Here is a 21,338-nt window from a genome sequence, read left to right as displayed (position 1 = left end):
AGATTAGTTGTAGGTCACATGGCTGCCAAGCCCATTATATAAGCAGAGTTGTCCCGCACGAGCTAAAAGTTGACCTCAGGTCACCTGCAACCACCGACTGAGCTTCTGGCTTTGTAGTTGAGTCTGAATGGGGAATAGTGGGGTGACCCCGTGATCCGAGGCAGCTTAGGCTATTATTTTGGTTGAGCAACTTCGCGACATCACGCCTTGCAGCATTCTCGCTTCGTGCCGATAGCAATCAACACTCGTCATGGACTACGTCAAAGGCATCTCGTCGTCGTTCTCAGGATGGGAGCTCAGCTTTGCTTCTGGCTGGCAGAGCGTCGCAGCCAAGGCGTTGCTCGCAACTGGGGGCTGGTTTGTCGTCTCCAGAGTTTGGACCTTTGTCAGGGTCCTTGCTAGTTTGTTCATCCTCCCCGGAAAGTCGGTATGTTCACAATTGGCGCTATTTGTTTAGTTTGTTTAGAAGATTGCACTGACACCTCCCGCCAGCTCCGCTCCTTCGGACCCAAAGGTAGCTGGGCGGTTGTTACAGGTGCCTCGGATGGCCTGGGCAAGGAATTTGCCCTCCAGCTCGCCGGTGCCGGATTCAACGTTGTCCTCGTTTCGCGAACCGCGTCCAAGTTGATCGCCCTCGCCGATGAAATTACCGTCAAGCACCCCGCTATCCAGACCAAGATCCTGGCGATGGACTTTGCCCGCAATGATGACCAGGACTACGACAAGCTGAGGGCCCTTGTTGCGGACCTTGACGTAGCTATCCTGGTCAACAATGTCGGAAAGAGCCACAGCATCCCAGTTCCCTTCGCTCTTACTCCTGAGGATGAGATGGCGGACATCATCACAATCAACTGCATGGGTACTCTGCGGGCTACACAGCTGGTCATCCCAGGAATGGTCTCGCGCAAGCGGGGTCTGATCCTGACCATGGGCTCGTTCGGCGGTCTGCTCCCGACCCCTCTTCTTGCTACCTACTCTGGAAGCAAAGCTTTCCTTCAGCAGTGGTCGACGGCTCTCGGTTCGGAGCTTCAGCCCCACGGTATCACAGTTGAGTTGGTCCAGGCCTACCTCATCACCTCTGCCATGTCCAAGATTCGCAAGACTAGTGCTTTGATCCCCAACCCCCGCTCGTTCGTCAAGGCCACGCTGTCCAAAATCGGTAACAACGGTGGTACCCCGGACTATGCGTACAGCTCCTCCCCATATTGGAGTCACGGGTTGGTGGCGTACCTTGCCACGTGCGTCGTCAGCCCTATGAGCAAGTTGATCGCTGGTTACAACAAGGGCATGCACGAGTCGATTCGCAAGCGGGCGCTGCGCAAGGCTGAGCGCGAGGCCGCGAAGAAAAGTACCTGAAGTCTAACGAGGACACTCCCTCCCAGAACTCGGCCGAGTTTATGTTGGATGTTTGTACGAGGCAAGAGTTGCATACGGTACGCAAAGAACGTATGAGAATGCAAGACATTACGTCAGGTGCAGAAGCCAGAACGTTACCTGAATCATGAAAACATAATCCACCGCCTGGACGTCGCGCGGCGCGCCATATCTCTGATTCGACCGTTTATATGACATGAGACTACAACTGTATTAATAATCCGATAATCTTATCCTGAATCATTTCCTCGCCCGCGGTAAGGGCGAATCATTGCCATACACATGGATTGTTGCATTTCACGGGTACGTAGATACTACGTAGTCATACAACCTCTCCGTCTGTGCAGAGTCAGGCTCAAAGTCAGCGTTGCAAAGACCTAGGGTTCGGAAGAAGTATGCCGTGCATGATGCGTCCAGATCTTCTGGTGGCCTGTCAAGCCCGAGAAGGCAAGTCAACCGGAATAATTTCAAGTAACAAATTTACACTAACGACTGCACCGGCCGTCAATCCCGTGAGTATCGGGCCGGACAGTCATACCACGGCGACTGATGAGTCCTTGAGTTGAGATAGTTTTTACAGGCAAACAAGAACCCTCGCCACTCGATCTATGCACAATAAACAATCCAACAAAATCCCAGATCAAGACCCAACCATTTTCCTCTGGGACTGGAACGAGCTGCAAGTGCAAAGTGCAAAGTGCAAACTCGGCACCTCACGAAACAACGTACGCCGAACGAGTCCAGATTTTCATCGAGCGTCTCGGCTTGCCGTTCTCATTACGTGAATGATCTTCGGGTGCAGAGCCGACTTTTTCCCGTGGATCCATCGCCATCTTTCACGGATTTCACCGCAGCCTGCGTTGAGCTAGGTCGGTGGAGCCAGAGAGTTAGGCAAAGGCTTGGTTGAGGTAATTGATCCAGGTCGAGGATTTGATGCTACGCAGCGAGGCTCAGAATGTGTGCCTGAGCTGCTAAATAAGCTCGTTTTCAACCGTTTAGATTTGAAGTATGAGAGGCAGACGCTTGATGTTTTCATATTAAGCCAGCAACTTTCTACACTTTGATCTGAGCAAAGAACGAAGAGAAACCCTTTCAGTGGACCGAAAACTCAGACTAAGTCCAAGAAGACCAAGACACACGCCAAGTGGAATGGACTCCACCTCTCGGTGAAGGTTTTCGTGGCATGATGAGCGGCGCGCAGAAAATTTGCGTCCGAATCGGCACACCGAGTGGTGTTTCGGGCTCGGCGTGGATCCCGAGTTCTGTCTCGGCCTGCCGACAAAGTCGGCTCGGGACCACAGCGCAACGCCAATGCCGTGCGTCGAATATTTCGTTGTCTCTCACCACCCACAGGGCTCAAGAGTATATTAACCTTGAGGGGAGCTGCTTTTCGCGGCTTCTTTTCTTTACCTTTGCAGTGTGAACATGTTCAAAAGTTGTGCTGTCGGCTCGCCCTGCGTCTGTGATCGCCAGGAGGATGTAGAAAACTCTTTCTGAAGATCCACCTCGTTCTGCGGATCTGCCGCTTTTCGGAAGAATCCACATGTAGAAACTCATCGCGATGCCATTTGCCGCGGCCGCGCCGTGTGACGAGGGATTGGGAAAATAATAGGATCTCGCCGCGAGATGACAAGACAGAAAGTGGATCTGGTTATTATATTCTCGTCAAACTCGTTGACAACCGCGGATTCTCTAGTTTCGTGTTGTCCGTAGATTAGCTGTCAAATCACTTTTGACGAGCGTGAATGGTGCTACCTATCTCGAACCCTCGATGGCCTCGACGGCGCTGGAAGGGCGAGTGAGGCGTTTGTCAACAGGATCGTAGCCACTGTCAGCGAGACCACGCGACACGGTCAGCTGATGGCTCACGGTTTTTGATTTCCTGATCAGGACCGTGCTGTAACTGAAGTTGCCGTCCCATACTCCCATCATCGTAATCGCCTCCCTCACCCTCCGACACCCTTCTCCACAACCCCCCCACCGAATCTCCAGGGAAGCATCAGAGAATTCTAGTCATCTGCCGAACACGTCTAAGATTTCCCCCTGGCCAGGCTGCCCAGGTGCTCGCTTCCCCTTTCGGGGCCCGTTAAGATCCGGGCCCCCGTTCGGTTCTATTCTCCCCCAGTGGAGTCCCCAATCTTGAAGGACTGCCAGCCGAGCGTCGTTGATGGCAATGCCTCCCCGTCATTCGCCCATCTGGGCACTCTGGCTCCGGACTGTAAACATTCTAGGCAGTATTCACGATAATTAAATGTCTCGTCGCTAAATCGCTTGTCCGGGTTGTTCCCTTGGCCCCAGGCCGCAGAGTCTTCCCCGGCTCTGCCCATATATTCCCCTCCGCCTCCCACGTTTCTCCTCCCTTGCGTCGCCCCCTTCTCTTATTTTTATTTATTTTTTCACCCTTCAGTCCTCACTTCTGTACTTCTGTTCTGTGAGACAATCTACCTTCATCATGGGTGTCGACATCAAGGGCCTCTTCAAGCCTAAGGCTGAGCAGCAGGAGCACTCCGAGGCTACTACGCCGTCTAGGGCTGACTCTACTGCGGAGAAGGACAACGGGCTTGTCGATGACAGCCCCGTCAAGTACCTGACGTGGCGGTCATTCATTCTGGGTATTGTTGTGTCTATGGGCGGTTTCATTTTCGGTTACTCGACTGGTGAGTTTATTATTTGCGATGTTTTCTGTTCTGTCTAACAAGTGTAGGTCAAATTTCTGGTTTCACGACCATGAGCGACTTCAAGGTGCGTTTTGCTGAGCGCCAAAGCAACGGCGAGTACGTCTTCAGCAATGTCCGCAACGGCCTGATTGTCGGTCTGGTAAGTTTAATTCCTCAACTTGTTCTACTTCATGTCTAATTGTTGTATAGCTGTGTATCGGTACCATGATCGGAGCACTTGTCGCCGCCCCCATCGCGGACCGCATTGGTCGTAAATTCTCCATGTCCTTCTGGTCGATCATCCACATTGTCGGAATCATCATCCAGATGGCCACCGACAGAAACTGGGTCCAGATCGCCATGGGCCGTTGGGTCGCTGGTCTGGGTGTCGGCGCCCTCTCCAGTGTCGTCCCCATGTACCAATCCGAGTCTGCCCCCCGCCAGGTCCGCGGAGCCATGATCTCGGCCTTCCAGCTCTTCGTCGCCTTCGGTATCTTCATCTCCTACATCATCAACTACGGCACCGAGTCGATCCAGTCCACCGCCTCATGGCGCATCACAATGGGCATCGGTTTCGCGTGGCCCCTCATCCTTGGTATCGGAGCCCTCTTCCTTCCCGAATCTCCCCGTTTCTCCTACCGCAACGGCCGCGTCGACGAAGCTCGCGCAGTCATGGCTAAGCTGTACGGTGTCGAGCGCAACCACCGCGTCGTCGTCCAGGAACTCAAGGACATGAAGGATAAGCTCGAGGAGGAGCGCGCCGCCCAGGCTCCCTGGCACGAGGCCTTTACTGGCCCCCGTATGCTCTACCGTACCCTCCTCGGTATCGCCCTGCAGTCTCTGCAGCAGCTCTCCGGTGCCAACTTCCTATTCTACTACGGAAACACTATCTTCACCTCTACCGGCCTCAACAACTCCTACGTCACCCAGATCATCCTCGGTGCTGTCAACTTTGGCATGACTCTCCCCGGTCTTTACGTCGTCGAGCACTTTGGTCGTCGCTGGTCGCTCATGATCGGAGGTTTCTGGATGGCGATATGCTTCTTCATTTGGGCCTCGATTGGCCACTACGCCCTTGACCAAGCCAACCCCCAGGCCACGCCTAAGGCCGGAACCGCAATGATCGTTTTCACCTGCTTTTTCATCGTTGGATTCGCTACCACATGGTAAGAACAGCTCCCCTGCACCACTGGACCCGTTAAACACCCAAAAAAATGCTAATTTATAACTCTACAGGGGTCCTATCGTGTGGTCAATTTGTAGTGAAATGTACCCACAAAGGTCTCGCGCCATGAACATCGGCATTGCTACCGCTGCTAATTGGACATGGAACTTTTTAATATCATTCTTTACGCCATTTATCTCAGGCGCAATCGATTTCGCCTATGGATACGTCTTTGCTGGCTGCTGCGTTGCAGGAGTCCTCATCGTCTTCTTCTTCGTCAACGAGACGCAGGGCCGTACCCTTGAGGAAGTCGACACCATGTACGTCCTCCACGTTGTCCCCTGGAAGAGTGCCAGCTGGGAGCCCGATGCCGATGTCGTCCGTGACCTGCACCCTCCTGCTTCTGAGAATGCGAAGACCGAGGCGGCTGGGGCTGGCCAGGCCGAGCACGGTGAGGACTTGCGTCCTGAGCCGACTGAGATTCGGGAATAGATGCGTCTGAGAGTGCTCCTGTCCCAGTCCTGTTCTGAGTTGACGTTGATTGATTGATGTTACGAGGTGATGTGAAGTGGAAAACATCGATTAAAGTTTGTTATTGCATTTTCGGGTCGCGTGATTTAGGGTTTGCTCTTCTGTTTTTGTATACTACACAAGCATTGGGTTGGATTAGATAGACTACTGCAAATCTATTTATCGTTGCATACATGCAACTCTTCTTGAATATCTCTTTCCGGCAGTAATTCACGCCGACTTGTATGTTCGATCATTTACTGTACTCTGCAGTCTCAGTCGGGGTTGCTCCTCAGCCAGGTAAGGGCGGGCAGGGTGAGACATACCGACCGGGTAGATATTCTCACTCTCCGATCTTCCCTCAGTCAGAATAAGATTCGAAATATCGAGCGTTCCAGGCTAGGAAGGTGTGCTCATGCTCGACTCTTTATGGATTCCGTTTGTTTCCTGTAGTTATTGAGGATCTAAATTGCGAACAATCATGCGGTCTGTCCACTCTTAAGTACACGACGGACCTTGATCGTAAGCATGCCTACTAGAGCTTTATCTCCTAGTAGCTAACGCCCCTATGATGAGGATGAGCTACTTATGTAGCTAGATCTTGATGACATTCTGCTTGTGCTTATTTATTCTCATATTTATTCATAAGCCCGGCGAGCTTTACCATGGGTCATGCTGGTAGAAGAAGCATTCTTTGCATCGGTTGACTGTCCTTGCGAGCTTCAAGCTTGCATTGACCATATCCACAGGATCAATGTCCGGGTTTCTCTCGAAGAAAGAAGGCAATGATGCTCGTGACAAAGTCGCGGCCAATATGTAGGGGAACACGCGTACGGGTCGTCACCTAGCCATGCCGTTTCTAATTCGCTCCAGGACAAGACGCGCCAAATAAGAATCTGATGTTCATGCTTCCGCCAATGCAGTCAGGACTGCGTCGTAATCAACATTCATCATGACTGTTCCGTCTAAAAAGCTCTTAAGATGGTCTGTTGGACCAAATGGACGATGAGCTTGTCGAAACGCTTCGCAACCTCAAAAAGCCACCATTGGCCCCAATAGCGATGTTGTAGCACTTGAAAAGCAATCGAGGCCGCACAGTTTGCCCTAGAACAGACGGTTAGGATGCGGCCTCAAGCTCGGCCTCTGCTGGTAAGTCATCCTACCATAAACTCTATGTGCGTTAGTCACCAAGTACATCGTGTCTCTCTAGCTTCGGACCATGGCCAAGGAGATAACGAAATGGCTGAATGGCAATACAGGCAGGGGCATCACATTATCGGGAATGATGGTTGTGGGTCATCGAAGGTGGCTGCATTCTACGTCTATGTAAGACATGGATTAAGACAGCCCGGGCGAAACGGACCGCTGTAGCGTCGATATGAGTTTGAATGTTGTCAAACTTTTTTTCTCCGTTCATTATGGCTTTCTGTCGGAAATATAGCCCATATTAGTACCGGTACGAGCCCGGAGCAGGAGCAGGAGCATGAGCATAAGCATGAGCAGGGTCAGGCGCAAGCTCTTTCCGGTCTGCAAGGGTTAGAACGTTTGCTTTTTATGGGCGTCGAGACTCCTGGGTCTCCTGATGTAGACAAAGTGCAGTACAGAGGAGAAGCTGAGTCACAGAGTATACTGGCTGAAAGTAGAAGTACCCATGTGTTGGAGCTCGCGGCGTACGTAATCTTCGGCATCTCACCACCCAAATATGAAGGTCTGATTCATCGAATCTAGCAGCGAAGCTGCACTATATACAGAAGAAATAGGGGTAGGCTAACTAACTAAGATAGGAAATAGAAACGATACGATATATGACCGAGCGGACGTTGACTAACAGTAAGTTCGGCGTTGAAGCGGATTCTTAGCGGTCATCAAAGGTTGACACCATGGTATAAGCGGGCTGTTGCGTCTTGTCCTCTCAGACACGTCTCTGGAACGCATGCAGTGGACATGCGTTGCCTCTGCCCCAGGACCAGTTCGTCCAAGTACTGTCAGGAACGGAGCCGGGCCTTCTTGCGTTAGCCGAGGGCCTGACAGTTACTTTGCGAAGACAAGGACTTCCCCGATTGCTCGAGCACCCGTTTGCTACACGTTTTGGTGCCATGGGATTCGCACAAGTAGAGATTCCCATTCCAGTGCGTCGTGCGGTAGAGGCACACTGCCAGGCAATGTTTTTGGTCTTGTTGTCGAGGGCAGTCGGAGACACACTGCTGAGATGAGCATATTCAATCGGCAGTCTTAGGCACCTCCAAAGGTCCAGAGCTATCGAGTTTCGGCGGATGATCCGGTGCAGACTGGCTACTGATATACACAGGGCAGCCCGCACACTCAGGTGTCCGGTTCGGGTGTGATCGCAGTCAACCGCCTGTGGCGCTTGTAGTAGTAGAAGCAATACATGAAGTACCAGATTCTTTCGTAGAAACGCGCTTCTTCAACCACCTTGTTTGGACCAAATGTGATCGTGTCGCAGTTAGGGCACGCGCCTTCGGTATGATGTTTTTATGTCGCAATGTTGAACCCGCGCTTATCTTGGCAGTAACGGTAGCAACTGAAACAATAGAGTTCGCCGACGACAGAGTGTGGTAGGTCAGATCATTGAAGCGATCATTGACTGCACCAGTTGCAGGCACCAGCCTCGTTGCAGTGGAGAGTCACGCCAATCGCCATCTTCACGTGGTATCGACTGCGTGGGAGTGAAGTCTCAACAGCGGGATAGCAGGATTTCACAAGGCCAAATACCATGGATGGCGGTTGGGACCTTTTCACGGGCACTGGGGTAATAGATGGGTGAAGTTAGTTGATGCCAAACTACATATGAACGACTCCGAGGGGTGAGACAACGAACCCCGTCCCGTTCCACCGGTCATCGATATCCCAATGTGGGAATGCCACTCTTCGGACACCGACGCACGTAGACTTGAGGCCCAAACATTTTGTATGCTTCAAAATTGAGCCTGTGCCGCTCTTTCAGTCTGGACTATGAGACCTCCAGGCATCAAGCGGCGACCCCGGTTCGAAGGTTACCGTGACCATTAACTCGCAGAGCCAGTAGTTAATGCTAACATCCGAATCATACATCACACCCAAATGTTTCTCAATCGCCTTCTGGTATTGCCAGTGATGGTTGAAATGACACCCAATTTTCAGTCAAACGCCCAGTCACTCTAGCCCTGCCCCAGTCGTCTATATAAACCCTGTCCTCGCCCACCGTTCCCTGACCTCCCTCCCTCTTCCTCATTCTCCCCGACATTTCCGAAGGGGCGGTCGACTCTCGAAGACCGACACTCCACCAGGAATTTGAAGCCCATTGGAGGCTCCTCGGAACCGACCCGCGCTTTCTTGTGGAGGATACCCTTCTCAGACGATGGGTACTGAGAATTAGGCATGCTTAGTACAGTTCCCTCGTCCTCGGCCTCACCCCATCACGTCCCAGATCCTAACGTTCGAAAATGACAACGTATTTCGTAGATGTTGAGGCAGCCCCGGTCACTAATGTTCTGCTCGATGAAACTGAGGACGATGACCCTACCGCACAGCTGCGTAACCTACCGGATGAGGACCCAGACGGCGCATACCACATACTCACCCAATTTCTGGATTTCGGTGATAGCCACGTTGACTTCGAGCCTTTCGGGCTTGAAGAGGATCTGAACGACATCGAACCTGAAGCCAATGTGGACGACCTCGAGGTGAAGACTACCAGCCCTCTATCAGATATCAGTGGTAGTGCTAGGGGTAAGTGTCTCTATAATTACTATCATCAGGCTAACCTCATTAAAAGATGCTCTTGTCCGGAACTTCACTCGTCGAGTCGCCGCCACAATTGGTTTATTCATGGGGATAATTCGCAGTGTGAGAAGCAAGGAAGAGGACTTGACATGATTATGAAACGCACGATAAGTACCCAAGAGGTGTCTGTTTTCTTCATCTGTCCGATCCAGGAGCTGGCTCTGGGCGTGTACACCCTGGCTCGTAAGCTACCAAAATACATGCCAGGGATGGTCGGTATTGTCTCTAGAACCTTAGTAGTACTTCCTACATGTTATACTCCAGCATATGAGACCGCGCGGGCGCGCGACAATTACGCATAACTCCGATATTATGATGAACCCGCCAAAGCCTACATCCTGATCTATACACCTAAATCCACGTACAAGCTTGCTGAGGCTGGCGAGTATGATCTATCAGCCGTGCAGTTCGTGATCTTGGATGAAGTGGGCGCCCTTTTCCGTGAAAATTCCGGAGTTGAAAAATTCGATGCATTTGATCATCTAACGTACAAAGGGCTCTCGGCTTCCTCTAAAAAGATGAAATCCTCTGTTAATAACAGCCCAGGCACCTAGTCGTGTCTTCCTATAATATCAGCCCGCTAGCTAGGTAGCGCAGCAAATACTAAAACCAGAGCACGACTCTCTGCAAGCACAACTAAGCGGAATACAATACCATTTAGAGAGCTAGTGGTGTCCGGGATAACAACACACTGACAATCAGTGAAGGACGGGCCCGCGACTCGCCCGTGTCGTACTCTCCGTGTTCGACGGCAGAGTCGAATTGATTCTCGGTGCCCCCAATCTCTCGAACGAATGGCTAGCCGCTTGACTTTCGAACATCAGCGTCGAGAACCGCTCTTGCGGTGTATACGTTATCGTGGCGGGGACGTCAGAGCAGAAACAGGTTTGTTGGCGCAGCCAGAGCTCGAGTGGACGTTCAACCACGTGAATTTCGTGACTTAATTCGCGAAGACGTCCTACACTGCCCGGGACTGATGGGGCTCAGAAGGTCCTCGCCAATATTGAAATAAAAGCTCTATAAGTCGGTTGTCCCAACGACAATTGGCGGTGGATCTTAACACACGACTCTTGGGAGGAAGCTCAGAAGACGGGATGCTATTCAAGCATGTCTATGCTCTCGGACCCCATGTACTATTGCGCCGTACGATGAGGTTCTTGCAAGAGCTGGAATGGTTACCAATAGCCCTGCGTATCAGGTCTATCTTTCATGGACATGGATCAAACGCCAAGACGACAAGGCTTCTGCATATAGTGCCCTCGCGCCGTATGATATCAGTGCGGTATCCTACCTGAAGCTTGTGGAATGCCTACCTGGTACCCTGCTTTCTGCAGTACGCAAACAGGACTGGGATGATATTTACATCAGGAAAAGCTTCGGCTGATGCGTTAGCAACGTACAAGGCTGGCGAACGCTCTGATATAACTAGAAACTTGGGACCCTTGTCATCAATTCGTTTATCAATTATTGCCCAGTAAGGACAAATCCCTGCGTCGGCAGGCTATTACGCATCATCTGTTATATGTTCTACAAATGTCCTGCCTAGCAAGGGAAGCTGGTGATGGTGTTGATCCAGTGAGTCCGTTGATTCTTGGGGCAAAGGCTCCACGGGCCTTTCTACACCTTCGAACACTGGCGTCGACAACGCGACAACCTCCTCGTGTCGCAAGAACACCTCGACTTTACAGGCGCAAGGGAGCTTCGGTTTGAACTTCCTCGCGGCGTGTACGTCTCAAGGAATACCGGAGAATTGGGGGCATTTACTCCGCTTGTTGACCATTCCATGACTCTAACGTTCCTATGCGCGAAATTCAATCCTCGCGAGTTCGATTCTTCTAGGCCATATTCCTTTTTTAATAACCTTTGGAGGCGCGGCATCTCCTTGGTTGAAGGTAATTATACTAGATCAACTTCGAAACAGTCGTGCGCGAGTGCGATATAAGAACAGTATTTACAGCGTACGCTCTCCTCCCATATTTCAGCAGTCTATACCTAACACATTCCAGTCGCTGCAGATACCTCAGCCTGCTTTGCCAGGTTAGAGCTGACCCACCATAACAAGGTCTGACGAGAAGAAATGCAAGGTACTAGGGGGGTTTTCCTTTAAGGATGTCCACTTTCGACGGCTGGTAACTTCCCTACAGGATAACTTACAGTCCGTATAAAACATGCTACTAATAGAGACTATTATAATAGTCAGACTTAATCCTCTTATCTCTAATCAACCTTATATATCCCATGCTTTATTTCGCGATCTAGTCTCGCTCTAACATGCGCTCGGTATAGCTCGGGATGGCACTACCCGCTGTAACCTGACTGTGCCGATATGGGAGGTATCCCAGGTTAGTACGCGTCCGGACATTGATATCAGCTCAGATCGGTCGATTGAGAAAAAAATATTGTCCCCCCTCCCTTTAAGTATTAAGATCTACTAAGAGAATGGTCGCTGCTGCTAAAATCGACACTGTTACTGCTACCAAGCATAAGACTACTGCTGCCGCCGCTGAACCTATTGTTGCCGCCAAGCATGAGACTGCTGCTGATGAATGCATCATCCTCCTTTGCCATGAGCCAAACCGCAACGAGACCCGGAGGTCTTTGGATGCAACCATCGTCAACGTGCCAGCACAGTTGAATTGGATGATTATACACTCGATAGCCTGGGAAGGAGCCTAGACAAGCTTTCTCCAGAAGACCAACGTTCAGTATTCTGTTGCGTTTGTCCCTTATGCCAACATTAGACCCCGAGAAGAGAGCTATTCATGACTCACATAGCTCGCTGTAGCTTCAAACAGCGGCTCAAGCGCACCCAAGAAGTAACTCGCTCATAGCCTGGATGTACCAAAGCGTACAACGACCCGAAGTCAATAAAAGCATATACCTAAGACATACACACATTCTGGCCTCCGTTTTGGAGTGCCTCCGATGATATCTTCAATCAGGCTGCACAGCAGCACACCTTCGGTCAGATCAGACAGCAAAACATCCTCAGCCACGTTACAGAGCAGGATATCATGGAGTTGTTGCGGAATTGTCCTATATCTCCTATTTAGGGAGGCCATATTACTGTAGGGCGCTGAACCAAGAAAAGTATTTGGGTAGGGCAAGAATACCTGCAGTATCTGTATTGATTCACTAGCCATCGTCCTCTATCCGTCTCCCGGCAAGAGTCTGGGTTTCGCAGGACGACATGAACTTCGAGCCGTCAACCGTGACTACACGTCGCCTGTAAGTCCTGAGGCAACGACTCTATAGTATGCTTGATATGTCCCAAAGACCTCTCCAAAAACTACTATGTACTAATGCATAATGTAGGCCGCCCGTGCCAACCGCCGAGGAACCTCCTCTTGGGCGCCTTCGCAGCTGATAAGAAGATTGGCAAGGGGAAGTGTCAGCTGCTAGAGAGGAGGCCGTTGGCTTGTTACCAAATAAAAGACAACCACATCTTTGAGTTGATTACAAACTCTGACCCTTCTAAATGAACTATTGAATCCGATGACTACGTCTACGCCGGCCAGGAGACTACGAGGTTATCAATAAAGAGGGATACCAGACGTTGCCCCTCCTCTAGCTGCCATAGCCACCTACCACGCAGTAAGTGCTTTTCTTTCCCCTCTCCTGGACGTGCTGAGTTAACTGAGTATTGTACTAACTACTGCAGCCTATGTTTAAGGATACCCCAACAAGATTCTTCGAGGATATAACGTGGGCACAGGATAAAATTGGTATCGACGGCAATTTCGGTACCCAAGACACAGACGATTTCTCTTGGGATACCTGGGAGCCTGTCTCGTCTCACCCCATATCTCGAACATGGAGGGCCCCGACCATGACCTAGTCTCCGAAATCTCGGGTTCGTCTTTTCGCCTCCTGGTTCGCAGCGACATGGGTGTATGCGTTATCTTTTAAGCAGCTTGATCCGTGCTTTGTGCGCTGATAATCTGATACATGCTACAACCTAGATGGTCCAATACTAGATAATAAAAGAGAGGCAGCGGGAACAGATGACCACGGGGCGATTGATAGGGTACAACAAGCGAGAGGATGAGTTTCATCACCAACGCGATCTAGGCAGGGGTCAATGGGGCTGGCTAGGAACCATGTGTCAGTATTGCTCAGCGAATGGTCCGTCAGAACCCGAGCTCCTACACGTGGTACGTAATGATCTGAGCGGACAAGTCATGGCGGCTTGTGAGTTACTCCCATTATGCTAAATACGCGCGGGAGGGTGGCCCTACAGGGTTCCACCACATCGATCTGGATGCCAAAACGGGGCTCAAGACCGGTAGAAGAGGTACAGGGGCTATATGCACAAAGATTGGCCACCGAGGGCCCGGAGGCGCATCCAGAATGCCGAGATCAGGACAAGCTGATTATTTCATCCTGCCCTTGCTTCGCCGTACCCTTCCAGATTGCAGTTGTTCGAACCCTAATGGATCCCAACCGTGAGCATGCTAATGACACGGAGCCCAGTCCCCATACATTCCCCTGGGTTTATACAAACTGCAATATCTGCTCGAAGCAAGTAATAGACTTATTATCTATAGATTACAGTTCAGCCGTGACGGTTTTGCGGAGCATATTTTGTTGACAGTAAATAATAAGCACCTTAACTTAAGACTAATAAAGGCGTCCCAGTATTTCCACTAAACTGCTGGTCTGGAATATATACCACAAGCATCCCTGCCACGTGGCTGTGTTCTCCAAGAGCTCCTCACAAGGCCAGGATACCAAACATCTTCGGAAGTTCTACATCGGAAGTCCTACAACCGGTGGCTTCAGCGCTGATCTTCATAGACCGACCGTCTCTCTTATTTCTTCCAAGTTTTGGCACTGGACATAGAGGATGCCGGACGGTCCTTAATCCCTCGCCTAAAAGCGGCCCGACTCAGTATATCATGTCATTGATGATTGCCTTAGATGGCATTACTGCCATGGCCCAATTCAGCTATCTCTACACGCCTGGGCATGTCGCGCTGGAACCTCGACGTTGGGCTGGGGATGGCTTCGGAATAAGCCAGCGAATGCATGAACAAATACTGGAAGGCCATAGCCAAATGTCGAACTGAACGCGAGTGTGGATCTCAGACGTTACACGCCACGCCTCTTGGTTTCGTTGTCGACACGCAACTCTGGACTGCTCACGCTTTGTCGTGACGTTCGTTCCTGGACGTGATCCAGAATAAGCACTCGCCAGTGAGCAACTGATTACTGGCTATAATTAATAATTAACCGATGCGGTCCTTGCTTGCAATCTACAGGTATCTAAGGCAATGCGATGTTCCGGCTAGTTTGGTAATAAGGGTCTGCCAGGTACATGCAATACAATCTCGTACACTGACCCAAATAGCGTCGTGGCCAAGAAGTGCCCTCTCACCCTCCTCGACAAGAAGGACCGCCCTCAGAAGGGCTTCGAAGACTGCAGCTTTGCATGGATTGTGTACACCGCACCGCGGCTAGCTTGAAATACCAAGGCGGGGCCTGCAATTACCCAGAATCAGTCGGCAGAGGCACATCAGCGAGATAATCTCTGGGTCTTCCGAAAAGGGCAAACAAAGTCCAGTGCCGACCGGCACTGGACTTTGTTTGCCCTTTGGTCCACGGGTCCTGTCGATTCCAGTGGTAATGACCCGCCAACCCGGATGCAATGGTTGAAAACCCTAAGCCAAGCTCCACTGGAAGAACTGTTGGATTCACCCCGGCTTCAAGCTTTCATGCAACTCTGGGTCAACATCCAACAGAAATTCCCATTCCACTTTAGTTGCTTTCTGACGTTCCTAGACATCATTTCTGCTGTAGACTATAAACAAGGCAGTACGATGTTCCCACGGGTTAATGCCCAATGAAGAAAAGGCTTTGGAAGACCAGGCCAAAGATTGCAGACACTAAGCACATGATGCCCGTACCTAAGATTTCATGAAAAGTAAGCGCCCATCAACGATACCCCCCTTTGTGCGACTAATTCTCTTGCCTCCTAAAAATTACAATACCATACAAGCGCATCATTGGTCTAGTGGTAGAATTCATCGTTGCCATCGATGAGGCCCGTGTTCGATTCACGGATGATGCACTGCGTATTTCTTTTTTGCTTTTTTTTTCTTGCTCGTTCCCCCTATCTTCATTCGACCAAGTCGAATTTTTGCTGCGCTAAACCTAGTACAAGCTGACCCGCTCGGCATGCCGAGCCTCGGAGCCCGGCCGAGTTCCATTAACCACTAGGCCGGTTACGGTATCTTTCATCCCCGCAAGTGGTCTCGCGGGCGGTGGATTGCCATTGCCGGCAGTATAGGCTAGTGGGGGGTTGTCGCGGCGGGGTGCATTACTCCTTCTTCCAGGCGTTTCAGAACACAATCTCTTTACATACTTTTAGGAATGCTCGTTCTAATCATCGATTCAGATTGATACGAAACAAATTTCCCCATTATGAATGACACGACCTCCATGTAGAAGTAGCCGTCTCTATACAGTAACGCGGACAAGAGACTCAGATTACGCAAGCAAGCGTCGTACAATCATTCAGCCCAGCTGCCGAATCTACGCTCTAATACAATAGTTCCGAGAACCGCTGAGACGTAGGAATTAAGCGCAGCGGCTTTGGTAGTAGCTAGATTGTCTTGGAGCGCCATTCCATTTAACATCCTCCATCGTCTAATTCTCCATTCTCCATTCCCGCATTCTCCCCCCCCCGGTATACGCTTCCATTCCCAGCGCGTATAACCATTGGGGGATACAGAGCCGGCTCGGGGCGTGGCAAAACAATACGTAGGTCGCATGGACGATGCCAAACCCATATAGGAGCAGATTTGAGTCGTATCACAAGGCTCCCCAGTGTCGGCGTTGCAGACCCGTGTCCGTTTCTGCGCTGGCGATGGCGCTGATGCTGATGTCTCTGGTATATTTTGTGAATCAGTCGCAGTCACAGTCGTAACCACAGTCTGCGCATCTCTCGGCTTGCTCGCCAACATGCACCGACATAAACATCGACGTCCATATCCTCCCCATCGTCATCCTCGGTGTCGGTGTCGAGGAACGACCTCTTCAGGTTTGAGGCCTAGTGCTCCATATCGACATCTTCATCCATCCGGTCGTGGCCATCCACATCAATCCCCATCGCCCCTAATTACTTAACCCTATTATAAAGCGCGTACCGAACCGCCACAAGCTCTCGAAATGTGTCGCTGTACAACCGCGCCGAGTCGCGCTTATATATATCTTCCTTCGCAGCTCTACATGAGCCGCCCTTCGGCGTTGAGGTTTGCCATGCTGTTTCGGATGGCCATCTTGTCTGCCATAAGGTTGGCGATTTCGCCGGGTTCCGGGGAAGGGGAGAGGAGGGGAGGTTGGGGGTGTTGATGGTGGTCATGGCTCGTCCTAGGGGAATGGGAATCTGTTCGGTGTTTGGTTGGCTGTTCGGTTGGTCTGGGTAGTTTTTTGTGGTCTAAGTATTAGGATTGGATACTCGCAGGCCGTTCCTGAAAGATGAACCTCATGGGAATATACAGCGCAGTCAATATATTTTCTACTAATCAAAGAACCTAAATATAGACTTCCGACGGAACAGGAGAAATGAAAAACCTATGAGTTACAAAGAACACCTCAGACAAGCAAAGAAGGAAGTAGCTTGGAAGTAAGTACATAACAGGGCAACAAAGCAGCCGGACTTTACCAAACTAAAGTGGCAGTTTCGGAATTCTTATTGTAATCTGGGCATGGTCTACTGAGCCCCTGTATCTCAGGGAGATAATGTTTGATGGGCTTAGAGGTGGGAGTGTTTTGTTGATTGTTCTGTTAGGGCTAGCTCGAGGCAGCTGGGTGGTGGGGAATCAGCCGCAGCGGGGACTTAATTTACCAGGTTTGCTATGAGATATCGTTTTGAAAAATTTATATTCGATTGAGCGGTATGATGTATGTACAGTATGTCAGGATTATGGTCAGAGAATAGAAGAGAATGCTTTCTATAGAGTGATACCTTTTAAAAAGGACACTTTCCATGAAGGGCAATCGAAGTGAGGTGACAATCGTCACCCTACTTTATACTTGGCAGCTGCGCGACTCCTGAGTCAAACGGGTGTTTACATCGTCCACTGGTCGCCGGTCACAATTGGGATCTATAGCGTTGCTGAAAGGAAAAGGATAAACCGGAGGTGGTGGCTAAATGGTGAATGTAGATAACTCAGCCGCGGCTCGGTTCTCTACTGATCCTCTAGTCTTCAGAATCCAAGGCTTGATTATCATCATGAAATTTCAAAACTTGTTGTCAAGTAGAGAATAATGACCCCACAGAGTCGGCATCGGGCATACACAAATACCCCAATACCCCACGGGGCCAGAATGTCAGAGCCACCCCCGCTCCTTCTTCTTTCCTCGGAAGTAAACCGCTGATCTCGGCCTTGCACCGATTGTTGCACCCTGTACCCTGCACCTTGATGCTTGGACGGCCTGAATAAATACGAGAAAGTCCCCGAGGCCGCGTGAAACCTGAGAACCGCAGAAAGTTTCCTTCATTTCCGCCGGCGCCAACGTCTGATTCCGCTCCAAGATGGTTGGCCTCTACGCGCTAGGTATTGCGCTTTTTGCTGCAATAGGAACCTTTCTTTTCGTGAGCGCTCTACTTCATTATTTGATTTTGGATCATGGATCTAGTATTTTGACGATAACTAGGGCTTTGACACAGGGATTGCGACTACTAGTAATTCATCAATTACCGCGGTGGTTCATCACTAACACTCACTAGCAATCGCCCATGAAAGCTGGATCGAGTATATGAATAACCCCTCCGAGGGTCTGACAGGCGCTGTGAGTAAAAGCACTAATTAAACACCAGACTGGGCTAACTGAGCGCACCGCAGGTTGTCGCTGTCTATATCGCCGGTGAAGCAGTCGGAGCCCTCCTTCAAACCGCCGTCGCCGATAAACTCGGCCGCCTTCGCTTTATGGAATTGATGTGCATTATCGTCACAATTGGGACCACAATACAGACAGCCTCGGTCAATATCGGGATGTTTCTTGCTGGCCGTGCTTTGGCAGGCATCGCTGTTGGGTGAGTTCCTCGAGAACAAACCCCATATATGATGCCCGGGGATACATATTTACAAAAATAGAGGCATGGTCGGCACCGTCCCCATCTACCTCAGTGAAATATCAGATCCTCGGTACCGCGGTCTCATCGGCGGGATCTCGGGCTGCGGCATTGCATTCGGAACCATGGCCTCCAACTGGGTTGGATACGCGTGCAGTTGGGCTCCCTACGGAGCCGTACAATGGCGCCTTCCTCTCGCCATCCAGATACCTTGGGGCGTCATCATGTTCGGAGGCCTGGTCACCTTTATGCCGAACTCGCCGCGTCAGCTGATTCGGCATGGGAAGGTCGAGCAGGCGCGCAACGAGTTCAGTCGGATTCGTCGTGACCTTAACTCGCATGAGCTTAGGCAGGAGTTTGCGCAAATGCTCGCGCAGATTGAGTATGAGAAGGAACGCGAGATTACGAGCTACAAGGAGATCTTTAGGTTGTTTAGGCATCGGGCGATGGTGTAAGTTTCTCCCTTTTGCCTGGGGTTCGGTTCACATACCCATGTCATTCATCTGACGGGACTAGATCAATTGCCGTACAGACCATGACCAGCCTTACGGGCGTAAATGTGATTCAGGTACACTTTACACCCTTTACCCTCATTACGATTGACTTTTACTAACCAGTCTCATCTCAGTATTACCAAAGTAAGCCCTCCAGACCCGACTCGTCCAGTCATACTCCGAGGCCCAGATTAACACTGCAAAGCAATTCTATACAAATCTCTCGGCATAGACCCTCACACAATCCTCGCCCTCGCAGCGGTCTACGGCACCGTTGCCTTCATCACAAACGCCCTGACTACAAAGTATCTTACTGACCAGTGGGGTCGCCGGAAGTACGAACCCTACATCCCGCTTCCATCCATATGCCCTGCCCGAAGCAAACAACCGTACTGATATACTAACAACCTCATAGGATGATACTGACCGGTCTAGGCGGGATCATAGTCGTCGAGATCTACGCGGCCGTCATGCAACGCGAGTTCCAGAACACTGATAACAGAGTTGGCAAGGGGTTTGCTATTCTGGGAATCTACCTCTTTGTTGTGATTTACTGTATGTCTTCCGAGAGCCCAAGGACCCCTTCGCCTATCTTGGCCATGAAGAATAAAACTTCGGATCCGGCTAACTTCTTATTTTCCAGATGGCATGCTAAACAGCACAACCTGGCTCTACGGCGCCGAAGTCCTCCCCATTGCGCTCCGAAGCAAGATCATGGGCCTTGCGGCTGCGTCGCACTTTATTGTTAATGTTGCCAGTACGTCCTCCCCCCCCCCAACCACCACTTTTTGAAACCATTTGTATAATACTGACACGCAGAACAGTCACAGAAGCCGGCCCCAGCGCATTCGCCAATATCCACGAGAACTACTACTACGTCTTTGTCGGATGCACTTTGTTTTTCCTTATCGTGGCGTACTTTTATTTCCCGTGTGTTTACCTCTTCACCTAAAAAATATTTCTCCTTCCTGTGAGGGTAAGCTCTAACTAACAGTTGTCTACGCCAGTGAAACGAAAATGAAGACTCTTGAGGAGATCGCTGCTTCGTTTGGGGATCGGGTTATTAATACCGAGGATGTGGATGCTGCGAAAACTGCGTCGGGGGTTGGGACTGCGGTTGTTCATGAGGAGGAGGCGAGATAGTCGATGGAAGGTTTAGTACTAAGGCATTATCTGCTCGCTTTGGTGTCTAGACACTGCTACTGCTATGCAAGCACCAGTCCGGGGACTGGATGCTGTCATTAAGGAGGGTTTCAGTACCTAGAGGCCAGTTATGGATTGATCAAATTCATTATATAAACGGGTACATATATATAGATATAGATATCCTATTTTTGTCTGATGAGAATGGCAATGGCAATGGCAATGGCTTTCGCATAGTCCTGGCTGCAGTAGATGGACCAGCTACTTGCCATCCAAGAATCGAGGACATGCGCCCGTGACCTATATATATGCGAAAATTAGAAGGCTTGATAGCCCTTACTACGGCGTGACTGAGTAGATGCTTCCCGCTCCTGCCTCGAATAAATGTAATCCCCCAATTACCCTGGCAACCAGTGTGCCTTCCTATCCTACCTACGTAAGGTCGAATATCCGTTGTTGATGAGCTCGTGTTTTGCTGAGCTGCTGTGGGGCTACATGCCGTCGAGGTCAGGAACCGAGACATTTTCTTGGAAGCGAGAATCCAAGCGCCCGACAAAAAGCGCGCATGGGAACTCCCATTATTGAACTTGACATATCTCGAGTGGCAAACCAGGGTCGATAATTGAAGCAACAAAAGTCCCATCCGCCGGCCGAGCCGGAAAAGGCTCGAGGAAAAGCTTCTAGAAACGTATAAGACAGATCGCTGACGCGAAATGCAAGGGGATTGGGTGCCTGGTGCGTAATTCTCCGCTTGCCCGACGCATGAAGTCAAACAAGGACCTGCTAGCGCCTTGTGAATGCAGCAAAAGAAAAGGAGACTTCTGCAGGTTCCCTATAGACCTTCTTCATTGGCAGATTGCAATGCGGCTCTGAACAATAGACTTTTGAGTTGACACAGGCCGAAATGCCATGGAATTCTGACCAGATCACCAAATGTGGCTACAACTGTCTTTCCCAAGGCTGCGTTCGTAACAAAGCGAGGGAATTTGTGACCGAAGCCTGCACAGGAGCATCAAGAGCCGGAGCCTTTGGTGGAGTTCCATTGTTTGTCTGGAGTCTGGGCCCTCCAGGAACCATGTTGGGGAGCCGCCGGGCATCCATGGTTGGGAGTTGGGAGGCAGACAATTGCCGAC

At 50.6% G+C, this 21,338-nt stretch overlaps 5 protein-coding genes and 1 non-coding gene across 6 annotated transcripts; 5 read left to right on the top strand and 1 right to left on the bottom strand.

The window, feature by feature from the left end:
* BDV17DRAFT_270943 (ketoreductase) lies at positions 1–1,647 on the top strand. The gene is made up of 2 exons (XM_073758729.1): positions 1–427; positions 493–1,647. The coding sequence occupies exons 1-2, from the start codon at positions 251–253 to the stop codon at positions 1,354–1,356; spliced, it is 1,041 nt and encodes a 346-aa protein (XP_073612779.1). The 5' UTR covers positions 1–250; the 3' UTR covers positions 1,357–1,647.
* Positions 1,648–1,973: 326 nt separating this feature from the next.
* Positions 1,974–3,298, top strand: BDV17DRAFT_270942 (uncharacterized protein). Its single transcript, XM_073758728.1, has one exon. It carries the CDS (start codon positions 2,558–2,560, stop codon positions 2,795–2,797), a length of 240 nt encoding a protein of 79 aa, XP_073612778.1. The 5' UTR covers positions 1,974–2,557; the 3' UTR covers positions 2,798–3,298.
* Positions 3,299–3,314: 16 nt separating this feature from the next.
* On the top strand, positions 3,315–5,917 carry BDV17DRAFT_270941 (sugar porter family MFS transporter). The gene is made up of 4 exons (XM_073758727.1): positions 3,315–4,031; positions 4,079–4,191; positions 4,242–5,197; positions 5,268–5,917. The coding sequence occupies exons 1-4, from the start codon at positions 3,827–3,829 to the stop codon at positions 5,686–5,688; spliced, it is 1,695 nt and encodes a 564-aa protein (XP_073612777.1). The 5' UTR covers positions 3,315–3,826; the 3' UTR covers positions 5,689–5,917.
* Positions 5,918–15,488: 9,571 nt separating this feature from the next.
* Positions 15,489–15,559, top strand: BDV17DRAFT_t123. Its single transcript has one exon. It is a non-coding gene; the product is annotated as a tRNA-Gly (tRNA).
* A 2,469-nt stretch (positions 15,560–18,028) lies between these two features.
* On the top strand, positions 18,029–20,205 carry hxt8 (putative MFS monosaccharide transporter (Hxt8); the record flags this gene model as incomplete). Its single annotated transcript, XM_073762754.1, has 12 exons — positions 18,029–18,088; positions 18,151–18,178; positions 18,224–18,285; positions 18,339–18,529; positions 18,591–19,019; positions 19,085–19,136; positions 19,197–19,206; positions 19,268–19,397; positions 19,478–19,617; positions 19,706–19,819; positions 19,887–19,992; positions 20,070–20,205. The coding sequence occupies 12 exons, from the start codon at positions 18,029–18,031 to the stop codon at positions 20,203–20,205; spliced, it is 1,458 nt and encodes a 485-aa protein (XP_073612776.1).
* Positions 20,206–20,279: 74 nt separating this feature from the next.
* Positions 20,280–20,979, bottom strand: BDV17DRAFT_166674 (uncharacterized protein). Its single transcript, XM_073754747.1, has one exon. The coding sequence runs from the start codon at positions 20,846–20,848 to the stop codon at positions 20,354–20,356; it is 495 nt and encodes a 164-aa protein (XP_073612775.1). The 5' UTR covers positions 20,849–20,979; the 3' UTR covers positions 20,280–20,353.
* Positions 20,980–21,338: the final 359 nt, after the last annotated feature.

This window comes from Aspergillus undulatus, assembly GCF_047715775.1.
Source record: "Aspergillus undulatus strain CBS 261.88 unplaced genomic scaffold BDV17scaffold_48, whole genome shotgun sequence".
In the NCBI taxonomy this organism is placed as follows: domain Eukaryota; kingdom Fungi; phylum Ascomycota; class Eurotiomycetes; order Eurotiales; family Aspergillaceae; genus Aspergillus; species Aspergillus undulatus.
Note: the sequence above shows the minus strand (reverse complement) of the source record. Positions and strands in the feature narration are given on the sequence as shown.